The 12680-nt window shown below is 48.8% G+C and overlaps 1 protein-coding gene across 4 annotated transcripts in view; it reads right to left on the bottom strand.

Moving 5' to 3' along the window:
* Positions 1-12680, bottom strand: part of IGF1R (insulin like growth factor 1 receptor) — a 314484-nt gene that overhangs the window by 12920 nt on the left and 288884 nt on the right. For all 4 annotated transcript variants that reach the window (XM_054450719.2, XM_054450720.2, XM_054450727.1 and 1 more), the window contains 3 exons: positions 12216-12375; positions 8513-8642; positions 2704-2838 (listed from right to left, as the gene is read on the bottom strand). In XM_054450719.2, coding sequence (XP_054306694.1) covers positions 2704-2838; positions 8513-8642; positions 12216-12375 — 425 coding nt within the window. The remainder of the gene's footprint in view (positions 1-2703; positions 2839-8512; positions 8643-12215; positions 12376-12680) is intronic.

Genomic DNA, 12680 nt, shown 5'->3' with positions numbered 1-12680 from the left:
TCTATACTGGGCAAGAAAAGGTACTAAGTGGTCTTTCGAGTCTCTTCCAAGTTTGGATTGTGGAGTTCTGAAGAGGCCATGCTGGGAAGTTTTCCTTGATGAGGGCTGCAGGAAACCCAGTGCCGCTGCATCTGTAGGTGCCACCCTTGGAGAAGAGGAGCCTTCCATCACTGGCCCGGGCCCAGGGCACCAGCCAACTTTCTGGTTCTGGCCCTGCTTTGATGGGACAGTGGGAACCCCACATGTGCTAGCTGTGCGAGGGTCATGCCTTCACTCTGGCTTTCCCCAGCATCCTTCCTGCAGCCACCTTTCTGAATTCTACACAAAGTGTCCATTGCCTGGGATACACTTCAGCGGAACCTATGTTCGGAAGCAGCAGCTAATGGGCATGACGTCCAGCCAACGTACTCCCAAAGCACAGGGGTGTGTATCCAGTCTTCCCCACCCCATGCCCTCCATTGGCCAGCCATTTTACAAGGAGCTTAGGGATTCAGTATTTGTAGCAACAGTCAAAGTGCTTTGAAACAAAAATAGCACCTTGATTGTTTAAGGACAATGATTTCTGAGACTATGGAATTCTAAGATGCCCCCCAAGATCGTTGCCCCTGGTGTAAATATCCCATATAATCCCTTGAGTACGGGTGGGACTTATGAACATGAGAGGATACTTTACTCCTCTAATTAGGCTTCTCATCAGTTGACTGTGAATCACTTAAAAGAGAGAGATTATCCTGGGTAGATCTGACTTTATCGGGTAAAAAACCAGTAGAAGCAGTAGAGAGCTGTCCTCTTATCGGTCTTGAAGAAATAGGCTGCTGTTATGTGAGGGCCTATGGAGGGTGTATATGGCAAGGACTGTGAGTGGCCTTGGCCTCCAGGAGTTGAAAGCAGTCCCCAGCTGACAGGTGCCAAGAATATGGAGACCTCAGTCCTGCAACTGCAGAACCCTGAAGGAGCCTGAAGATGTCCCTGAGCCTCAGGTGAGACCGCAGCTCCACTGACATCTTGATTTCTGCCTCCTGCAACTCTGAGCTGAGAGCAAGAACACCTGCATCTGGATTCCTGGCCCACAGACACTGTACGAGACCAAATGAGCAAAACTTTTGTGGCTGCTGGAGCCCTCATTCCCTCCTGTCCACCTGACACACATCTGGTTCATATCTATCTATTATCCCGCCACTGTGGGCCCAGCCTGAGTCTGTGCTGGCTCCAGGTGGGTGGATGGGTGAGAGATAGGAGCTGGGTGCTTTCATGCAGACGTAACAGTCCAGCAATTCCTCAGGATCCTTTCCAAAGTGAAGCCAAACCTGTCCTGAAAAGCATTTCTGGAAATCTCCTGAATTGGTCTTGAGATACTAGTGGGAGTCTACCTTCATGATCAGCTATGGAGATCCAGATCAATCTCTGAAGCCTGCCTTAAAGTGCATGTCAAAAGCAAGGCCATTGCTCCCAACCTGTACCTGTTGTGCACCTGATGACTGAACCAGAACACCTTCACCCCCTCCTCAAACTCGTTCCAGGAAAGACAACGAGGCCTCCCTGCTCCAGCAGCTCTGACCTCCACTGAGCCACAAAACAGCACCGTCCATGGACGCAGAGCAAGTCCTCCACCAAAAGGGGGGCTTCTCCAGGGAGCGCTGAGCAGTGAGGCCTCACAAACACTGTGAGGCATCACAAACTCTCTCGTCATCTGACAAAACTTAGGACTAAAAGCTGCAAAGTGTTTTTTCAAAATAAGTGGGGTTGCCAGGTGTGATGGCTCATGCCTGTAATCCCAGCACTTTGGGAGGCTGAGACGGGCACATCATCTGAGGTCAGGAGTTCGAGACCAGACTGGCCAATATGGTGAAACCCCATCTCTACTAAAAATTAGCTGGGAGTGGTGGTGGGTGCCTGTAATCCTAGCTATCTGGGAGGTTGAGGCAGGAGAATTGCTTGAACCCGGGAGGCAGAGGTTGCAGTGAGCCAAGATCACGCCAGTGCACTCCAGCCTGGACGACAGAGTGAGACTCCATCTCAAAAAAAAAAAAGTGCAGTGAGAAGACAAATTCACCAGCACTGGCGTCCTTCTGTCTGCAGGGATGTCAGCTCACACACGCTCCAGGTCCACACTGGTCAGTGGATGAAGCTCCGGAGAGCGTTACTTAGATGGTTTATGACTTTTGTAAACACTTAACAGAGAAGACATGTGGGGCAGGGTTCAGAAGACACCAAGCTGACCCTACGTGGTGCATGCTGGAGTTCTGGCCACGCAGCTCTGGGCACACTCACTGCGGGGGCTCCCTCAGGCCTGCCACAGGTGGGGCGGGGGGCTCCTGAATTTGACTTCAGAGTAGTAAGTGTTGTGTTGTTGCTTTCTTTAAAAAGAAACAAAAACCTCACATGGAGAGGATGAGTAAGGATGGATTACTCTGGCCAAACATCTCACAGAGACATTTGGCCTAAGCAACTACAGTGCGAACTGCACATCAGAATGAAAGCATTAAGGAACATGGGGTAGAATTAAGGTGCTCACGGAAAGGCACAGGTCGACCAACCACACTCAGCTCCTTCCACGAGGACAAACCTCTTCTCAGCTGCGCCTGGCAAGGGAGGCACAGGACCAGAGAGAATGGCTTTAATCTCCTCATCTCCTGTGACCCAAGAAAACAGGTATTTGAGAAGAGAAATCAGAAGAGCACGGAGGGCCCAGGAAGTACATACAGCATGTCAGGACAGTTGTCTGGCTTGTCCAGAAGGCCGCCCTCCATGACGAAGCGAAGGACTTGCTCGTTGGACAAGCCCTGGTAGGGCTGCTCGGCCAGTGTGGCAATCTCCCAGAGGACGACCCCGAAGGACCTACAGGGAGAAAAAAACTGTGAGGAACTTGGAAAGGGATGGACTGAACAATGCTGCCCCCTCCTTTCCAGCACTTCTTACATCCCGAGCAGATCAACTGTCCTTACTATGGTGGCAGTGCTCGTCAGACAGCGAGCCAGGCCCTGGGCTAGGTGTGGGACATCATCCTCCCTCTGTTGCTGCTAATGGTCCCCGTAGACTAAATTCAGCCCCAGTGGTGGAGCTAAGGAAGGTGATGGTGAGGGCGCTTCCGGCATCCCTTGCACGGTCAGGAAGCCCCTGATCTGTGCTTTGAACACAGAGCATACTGGGTTCAGCATCTACCTAGTCCCGGCCATTTACCTGGCAAGGCGGTATCACCTAACCTGGCTTTAACCCAAAAAGAATGACATTCTTGTCCAAGCCCCAGCCTGGACACTGACTTAGTAGCCTCAAATGAGGCCTGGGACAGTGAAGCTTTACCAAGCTCCTCAGGTGATTTTTACAATCAGACAATTTTGGAAACCTCTACCCAAGTGGTTCTCACTGCTGGCCGCACAGGAGAATCTCCTGGGGAGGTTTTTAAACAGACGCCTGGGCACCCAACAGAAACTCTGATTTGATTGGTCTGGGGTGAGGGCCTGGGTCCTGGAATGTTTAAAAGATCTATAGGGATCTTGAGGTCCAGTCAGGCCAAGGGAGAAGAGAACTCCTGCTGCTCCCCCCGCCACCCACAACAGAGCTGGGGAGCTGCTGGCCTGCAGGGCCTCTGTGTCACAGGTGGGGGACCAGGGTGGGCTGCACTGGCTGGGAGGGGGTATCATGGACAAAGAATCCTTAAACAGACAAGTTGGCTGAGGAATAACTTTGCAGTGAGCAATTGTGCCATGCGTGCAGCTTTGCCAGTTTAGAAGATCCAACCACTGGAACCAAAACACAGAGCACACACACGACTTTCAGACAGAACATTAAAAAAGACAATGCTGGAATCTGCACAACAAATGTGCCCTCCCAGGGCAAATCTCCGTAATTCACAAATTCTCCCTGGCCTGTCTGCCTTTCCACGTGGTTCGATTTGGTGGAGTAAAGTAGGCTACTCATCAGCAAGTAGGGGCGGGAGCAGGGTGGGGAGCAGGGATTCTAGCTGGACCTGTCCTGGGCTGCAGGTGCTGGTCAAGCCTCCTGGAAAAACCTGGGGCAGGAGATTTCCAACCAAGAGCTCTTGGGACCTTGACCTTGTGCCCAAGCCCACAGCGCCCCTGACTGTATGAGAACGTTTTATTCGCTGCTTCAGCTACTTTCAGTGAATCAAAGATTTTTGTACAAATTGATACTAAAAGTAGGTGTTAGAAAGAAATAGAGTCTTAGCAATCAGAGGACAGACCAACCCAAGGTCCTTTTTAATTACAAGTGACCAAGAAATGCTGTCGTCTTCATGTTGTACAAGAGACCCAGAGTCCAAGAGCGCAGCTGAGAGAGGCCTGGGCCCAGGGGAGAAGGGGCTCTCCAGCAGCTTTGTGCGGGAAGCTCTGCCTTCCACAACCAGCCCAGCCATACGGGCAGCACGCCTCAGATGCCAGTGGCAGTAGGACCCACACATCTGAAATGCAGCTTGGTACAAGAGATGACCAGCTCTCCAACAACAAAAAATTAAAAATAAAAGAAAAAAGAAGAAATGACTAGCTCTCTGCTTTTGCTGACTACAGGCTGGTCTGGGAAACGGCCCGAGGATGTGGCTCCCTCCCAGACCCACTTCTCCTCTTGCCCCACGTGCCTTTCCTGGCTGTGTCAGTGGCTTGCAGGCAGCCAGTTCTCACGGCACGGCCCCCACCCTGGCCCTCCCGGCCCAACTGCTCCATTCCAAGTTCTTGGTTACTGGGCTACCCACAAATTCACTGCGTCTCACACTGAGCTCTGATTTGTGCCCTGTTCTTCCCGCAGCTTCCCTGCAGCTGATCCCATTCCACCCGAGCAGTCCGCCTGCTGTCACCCACGCCCTCGGCCTCCTCGGAGTCCCACTGCGACCTGTCCACCCAGGCTCACGTCTGTCCAAGGTCTGGCACCCTCCTTCCGTCCCTCAGAGCTCCCTCAGTGTGCAGGATCCTCCTTGCCTGGCCCGCCACACCCCTCTCTTCTTTGGTTACAGCATCTTGCTCAATGCAGCCGTATACTCCGGCTAACAAGAACTTCTTCAAGCACAGCTCTAATCACCCTCTGGTTCAGAAACCTTAACAGGGCTTAAAGAATTAGTCCAGGATACCTAACACAACAGCTGAGGCCTGTCTTGATCTCTCTGCAGCCTAAGTCCCCCAAGGAAACCTCACCAACCCCACCTGCAGCAGGTGCTCCCTACTGCCATGCTTGCCCAGCATTCCCACTGCCAGGAACCCCCCACCCCCGCCCCGCCCCGCCCCGCTTCCTAGTGCTCTTTTTGTGACAATCCATACTTAGGATGCCTACACAACTTCATCTCTTCTGTGAAGGCTTCTGCAACCCCAAACTGTCAGAATTGCTTCCTCTTCTCCACAAGACTTTACCCTTCCAGGACCAGGATGACGACGACGTTGTTGTCGTTGTCGTCGTCATCATCATCATCATCATCCATCATCATCGTCATCATCATCATCATCCATCATCATCGTCGTCATCGTCATCATCCCCGCATCATCAATCATCATCATCATCAATCATCATCATCCATCATCATCATCGTCATCATCATCATCCCCACATCATCAATCATCATCATCATCATCAATCATCCCCGCATCTTCCACACCCCCAAGAGCCTTACCATCACACACAGGCAACAATACAGGAGGTAGCAGACCTAGCTCTCCACAAATGCTTGTGGAGTTGAACTGCAAAGCCTATCTCCTGAGCAACTCTTGTCTGAGGTCAACATCACCTGTCACTGAGGGCCACCGAGTGCTGGAGTCAGTCGTCCTTCACAGCTTCATGTGACAACTGCAAGGTGTGGACACTGAACCATCTCTACACAATACCAGTTGCCACAGGAGCCATTTAAACATCTATTCAGGTACCGCAGACTTCTCTAGACAGACCTTGCCTTACAGATGGAGCAACCGAAGGCCAGAGAAGCTCTGAGGTTTAACCAAGGCCACACAGCCAGTCAGAAGCACTGAGAAATATGCAACACCTCTGTGTTTTTCAAAGCCGGTATTTTACTATGTGGTGTTGGCTATTCATGACTTCATATAAAATCAAGTCTTCCATTTCATGGACAGATTTAATCTTCAAACATTAGATAAATGTCTCTGTGTAAAGCCCTTTCTAATTAGGAACCTTGACGTTGTTTCCCCAGGGGGCAGACCCGAGGCTGTGAGTCCCCCTGCAATGCCCGTGCTGGCTGGAGGCAGCATTCAGTAACTATACTTCCCCACACCAGGAGGGGATGGTAGCAATGGCCCACTCACCAGCAAATTAAAACCTACAGAGAAATCCACATTCCCCACAGATGGTAATTAGCCATGAAAGAAGCAAATAACCTTGGCTATTTGTGACTATTTGGAAAGCTTCTTAATAAAAAATAAAGATTATGTGTTGGGTGATCCAGATGCTCGGGAAGAAGGCACAGCTCTAGGCTGTGGGGTGCAGCTCCCCAGTCCTTTGTCTGGTTTCCTCCATGCCTAGAGGGCACCCTTGTCATTTCAGAGGGACGTGGTGCTACAGGGAGCTGCGGGGAGAGCAGCCACAGTGCCCAAGGGCCTGGGAATGAAGTCCTGGAAGACAGCGGGAAACCTGGAGGTGTTCTGGCTAGAACAGACACACCTCCTTCGATGACTCCTAGACCTATCTTACCAAGAACAGAGCAAGGTATGCAATTGTGCTACAGAGAGAAGGTCCAATGGGTGTCACACAGAGGCTGACGTAGCAGAACACAAGAGATCTGCTAAGAACAAGGATGTCTAAAGCATGAGGCTGGCCTGCCTTTGTGAGGAAGTGAACATGGAGTTCCCTGGAAGGAAACCTCTTAGCAGAAGCTCAATCACCAGCTGTCAAAGATCTGTGGGTGCGTTGGGGACTGGGCCTGACTGCAGGGATACATCCCAAATCCTAAAATTCTGGGGTCTCTTCTACAAAGTCAAATAAAATTCTTTGTGTTTCTTTCTAGATTTTTAACTATTTAGGAATCATTGCTTTGTGCTGTTGAATACAACCTAAAATCATTTCCATTCTTTTGAGAGGGACAGCTTTAGTTTAGAGCCTGGACAGCTGAGAAACCTACTCCAACGCCCTGGCCTCCCTGACCTGTGCTGTCCTCAAAGCCTGTGTTAAAAAACAAACAAAACCTGAAGCACTGTCAATGCCTCAGCATTTCATGGAATGAATACCAAACGCCTATTCACGTTTATACATATCTTTTCGTATTGGTTCATAGTAGTTATGTAGTCAAATGGACAGAAATTGGCAATGAACACACTCTATGTCCCTTTGTTGCTGCTTGTGCAGTGACTGCTAGTCAGAATTTGGGTAAAATTTGCCTGAGAGATATGAACAACACTTTATCGTTCTATCCTGCTTCTGTTCTCCCTGGCTGTATAGTTTTCTATTTTGTTATACTACAAGCTGACCTCCAAGCTCTTGGAGGCACGAAGCCTAGAATAAACAGATGCATGCACATATCCAGGCTTGCCCTCTCCTCACCACCCCAATCTCTCAACACCATGCAGAGCACTTTGATTTGACAGTAAAGAGATAACCATCTTGGACAAGCTGATTGCAAAACACATCTCATACTTGAGCTTAAGAAGCAATCATGCTTTGCCGGGTCATATTCAAATGCTATTTCCAATTTGCACCTGTCTTCAAAATAAGATCCAAGGCCCCTGAACTGTGAAAGGTTTACGAGGTTAAAAAAAAAAATGATGTCAGTCACTATTGAAATAGTTCCTCTATGCGGTCATCCAGACTGTTAGAGTAAACAACTACCATTTCTGTAACACAACAGCAACGGGATCCCCCCAGAGGAAAGCCAAGACACTAGATGACATTCTAGAAGGTGCCTGTGCCAGGGCCTCAGCCTGCCAATAACCTCAGTTGTATTTCAGAACCTGACTGCCTCTCTGCAATGTTGCCAAGGAACCGCAATAAACAATACTACCGAGAGGCCTCTGATCCCTTGGCCGATGGGCTTCCACTGGAAGACACTGTTTACGATTAAGGGAGACGTTTTGCTTCCCATAACCATCCCTGGGTCCACAACGGTGGATGCCCACTGAAAGACAGACAGCAGATGGGACCAGCAGGAAAACACAATCAGGACTCATAAGCTTTGGGTCTACATAAAGGACTGTCTGCAATCTGAGGGTTAGATTAGGTGAGGCAGACACACAGACAGTATCTATTTATTGAGAAAGAGGAAAAGAAAAAGAAGGCAGGCAGGGGAGAAACAAAAAGAGGTGACGGCTTCTGGCACATCCCAGCTCCTGGAAACATAATCGGTATCTGCTGAAGACGGAAAGAATGTTGGTCCCACAAATGCCCTTCTGCCCTTAGTTAGCCCACTGACAATAGGAACACCTCAGTGATGAAAAAGTGTGGCTCACACAACACTGAGCTCAAGCTGGAAACGGGTAACAATGAACAGAGAAAGATAAAGCCCTGGAGACTGAGCTGGTGGGAGTGCGGAGGCTGGGGCTCCAGGCTGGCAATGCAGTGAAGGCTCTCATACCAGACGTCCGAGTAAGTGGTGAAGACTCCATCCTTGAGGGACTCGGGAGACATCCAGCGCACGGGCAGCAGCCCTTTCCCTCCTTTCCGGTAATAGTCTGTCTCATAGATATCTCGCGTCATACCAAAATCTGTAAGGGGAAGAGAGGGCGCAGAGTCACACGCTGGAGCAAGCACCACTACTGTTGCAGCAGAGGACCCTACACTCATTATATGTGGAGAGACACAAGGCAAGACACAGACACATCCCACTTTAAGGCGGCCAAATATTAGGGTTTGCAATTTTATAAGGTAGAGACAGTAAGGGATGATTAACCACATGATGAGCAAATACCAAGCAATCTCCACTTTTAATATATTTACAATTTGATTCCCTTAAGAAGTTAATTCCCTTATTGCATTTAAATGAGAGGCAGGCTGAGTGCAGTGACTCAACGCCTGTAATCCCAGCACTTTGGAAGGCCACAGCAGGAAGATCGCTTGCACCCAGGAATTCAAGATCAGCCTGGGCAACATAGCAAGACCCTGTCTGTATAAAAAAAATAAAGAATTAGCCAGTTGTGAGTGGTGGTGTGCACCTGTGTTCCTAGGTACTTAGGAGGCTAAGGTGGAAGAATCACTTGAGCCCTGGAGGTTGAGGCTGCAGTGAGCCATGACCACAACACTGCACTCCAGCTTGGGTGACAGAGTGAGACCCTGTCTTGAAAATAAGAATAAGAAAAAAGGAGGCGGTGTAAAAATTACAGTCCCACAATTTAAGAAAATATATAGTACTGCAGAGACCACTGGTCATTTACACATGGTTTTAAAACCTGACCAAATAAACAGGAGAGTACAGATGCTTACTTAACTTGGTAGCACTGCCCCATCACTGGAGAAAAGTAAATAATTTCACTGCTTAATAAGGGGGAAAATATTCAGGGTAACAATTCCTGATGACAAAAGTACCCAGTAAGATGCGGAAGAGATGCTATTTACGAGGCCCCTGAAGCTATTACTCAATACTGTCTTTCAACATAATAGTCCCACTCATTTCTGAAAAGTTCTTCCATTTTCCATGTCTCCAGAAGATGCCACATAATTATGTTTGATGGCAGCCTCGCTTTATAATCCTCAATTATTGCTGCTTTGTCAGATTTTGATTTTGCACTCAATCATACAACCTTTTCTTAAGTGGACTCTTCCGTTCTCCTTCCCAGGAGAAAGGGCTGCTCCACTTTAAAATGCTCATGTATGTCTCTAACTCATGCCACAAAGAGGTAAGGCTACAAAAGCAAACACAAAGGGAATAAAGTTCCTTGGACTTGAACCAACATAATTTACTTGTGCTATGCTAAGAGCCCTCAAACTGCCTCTGGTAAAATTACTTGTCATATTTGTCATCCATGAGACGCTGGGCATTGGGAAACATCTTGAACCCTTGTGAAGAATAAGAATGAAGTGTGAAAGTGTTATCTGTGAATTAATCCAGTGACATGCAAATAGGGGATTTGCCTTTACTTGCACAGGTGGAAAAGAAGGAATCCTATTAAAAAACACAAACGATCTTCCTCAGCACAAATGAAAAACTTGAAATTCTAGAAAGAAAAACCATGATTACAAAAAAAATCACTATAAATATGCCACATGGTTCAACAGCAAACATGATCCCTGCTGATTTGGATTTAAAATGGCAATTGGCACAAAAAACACCTCTCCCAGGGTGACGTGCAGTGGGGAGAAACTGAGTTCCTCCCATGTACCAGGAGGGTGGAAAGAAGATGCAGACAGGAACTGCCATCTGGAGAGGCCCTGCCCCGTGCCAGGCACGTGCTGCTGCTTTCCCGCACCAAGTCCTTCTCATAACCCCATGGGGTCTGTCACATTATCACCCTATTTCTGAGGTGAGGAAACTGAGGCTCGCAGATGTAAGGCACCTGGCCCAAGTCTCTCATCCATCAGTGGCAGAACTGGCCCACCTCAGGTCCACCTGGCTCCCCAGTCCCTGTGCTCTCCCCTGCACTGGGAAAGGGGAGCTGGCTGGCATTTCCATGGGGACAATCTGAGTTCTACAGAGAGGGAAGGAGAAATAAGCTGGGCGCACAAAGGAAGCCCAGCCAGGGACGTGGGCGGCTCTTTCCCGGGAGCCCTGAGGCATGACGGCCTCTTGGGACTCCTTTGCCTCTGAGGGCTGCCCGGCTTCACAGGGCACCAAACGTGAGGATGTCTCAATGTGCCAAACCTAGGGACACAATGGTGGATCCTGAACGAGGAACTCTGTTGACGGAGGGATGTGGGCTCTGGGATATGGCTCCATTTCAATACCTCTAGCTCCTACAGAGTAAAAAGAAAGACACTCACCCCTACTTCAGAAACCATTCTCAGCCGGGCGTGTGGCTCATGCCTGTAATCCCAGCACTTTGGGAGGCCGAGGCGGGTAGACCACCTGAGGTCAGGAGTTCAAGACCAGCCTAGCTAACATGATGAAACTCCGTTTCTACTAAAAATACAAAAAATTAGCTGGGCGTGGTGGCAGGTGCCTGTAATCCCAACTACTCAGGAGGCTGAGGCAGAAGAATCGCTTGAACCTGGGAGGTGGAGGTTGTGGTGAGCCAAGATTGTGCCACTGCACTCCAGCTTGGGCAACAAGAGCAAAACTCCGTCTCAAAAAAAGAAACCGTTCTCTAAAAGATTCTCATTGTTCACTAAAGGGGCTAAAACATTTCATTAAAAAATCACTACTAGGGGAAAAAAATATGTTACTAAAGGAAGGTGAACACTTCCAGAAAAGGCAGTTCAAAAACTAGACACAGAGGTCCCTTTGAAATAGCTTCTTTTGGGTGTTAAATCTCCCCTGAAGTTTCTCAGGATAAATATTTGGTATTTTTCTAAACTATCATCGTATCATAGTGGGAAGATGAGAATCCTGGTAAAAACAGGTGGTTTCCTGAGCAGCCCTGATGTTATGTGTGTTTTTATTAGGCAGATTAAAAGACCAAAGTAAAAACACAAACCTAAAGGCTGAAGTGGGTTTTAACCATTGCTCAGAAATTCAACCCAACCCCTTTTTCTGGTGTGACACTGGGTGGTGGTAACAAGGGGATCTAACCAGTAGGCTGGTCAGCTAAGAGTAGGACAGTAAGTGTTGTGAGAGAGTGGTCGAGAGCTTGGAGGCTGGCCAGCCCCGGCCATGAAACCCAGTGAGCAGTGATCGTCCCTCACCTAAGGGACTGCCATGCCAGCTCCTGCCACTGCTCCTGCTCCATGCAGAGCCTTCGTCATTAGGGCAGCTTGCCTCTTAGAAACCAATGTGGGTCCCTGGAAGGGGAGCAATGCTCCTTATAAGCTAGGAAAATTGGAGGGATGAATGCAAGGTTGGACAGTGAGTTTTATTCCCCAGTCAAAATCTCCTGAAGACACTGTCTTAATTATTTCTGTAACCAATGCTAAAAAGTGTTCTACCAAGAAATGCCTCAAACGTCTGGAGAGCCAGCCTCAAGGACCGTGCCCAGTATCTGAACCACCATGTCCATGAGCTATCAGCATTGGGACTGACCGTGCCAGGTTTGTGACCATCAACTGGAGACAATCACATCATTCCCAAGAAAGAGTCTGTGCACTCAAGGGACACACTAGAAAACCTCTCCGGGGCAGACTAATGCCAACAAGGTCCTCAAAACACCTGAGTTTAGTTCTTGCCCAGACCTGGAAAGCTAAGGACACACCTCCGATTTTGACTGTGAAATCTTCGGCTACCATGCAATTCCGGGCAGCAAGGTCTCTGTGGACGAACTTGTTGGCGTTGAGGTATGCCATGCCGTCTGCAATCTCTCCGGCCATCTGAATCATCTTGCTTAGGCTTGGAGGTGCTAGGACTGGATTATTCTGTTGGAGATTTAAAAAAATTCACATGAGAATTTTGGATTTTTTTTTTCCATGCCAATTTCTTTCGAGGTTTGCATATCATCTTTGTTCAATCTGGGCACCGTGGGTTGTTTATGCTAAGAAACCAGGACTTGCTCGGAAGGAACAAACCATCATGGAGAGCATGGCACCTGCTTGCTCCCCGCAAGCTTATTTGCACTTGCTCCCTGACCACATCAGAGCTGGTGAGGGAAACTCCAATTTGCACTCTCTAGGACCAACATTTTCCATTTTGGGTAGGGCAAAATTTTTTTAAAGTGAAACAA

The sequence above is a fragment of the Pongo pygmaeus genome, chromosome 16 (assembly GCF_028885625.2).
Source record: "Pongo pygmaeus isolate AG05252 chromosome 16, NHGRI_mPonPyg2-v2.0_pri, whole genome shotgun sequence".
Classification (NCBI taxonomy): Eukaryota; Metazoa; Chordata; class Mammalia; order Primates; family Hominidae; genus Pongo; species Pongo pygmaeus.
The sequence above is the reverse complement of the archived record's forward strand: the minus strand, read 5'-3'. Positions and strand labels throughout refer to the sequence as shown.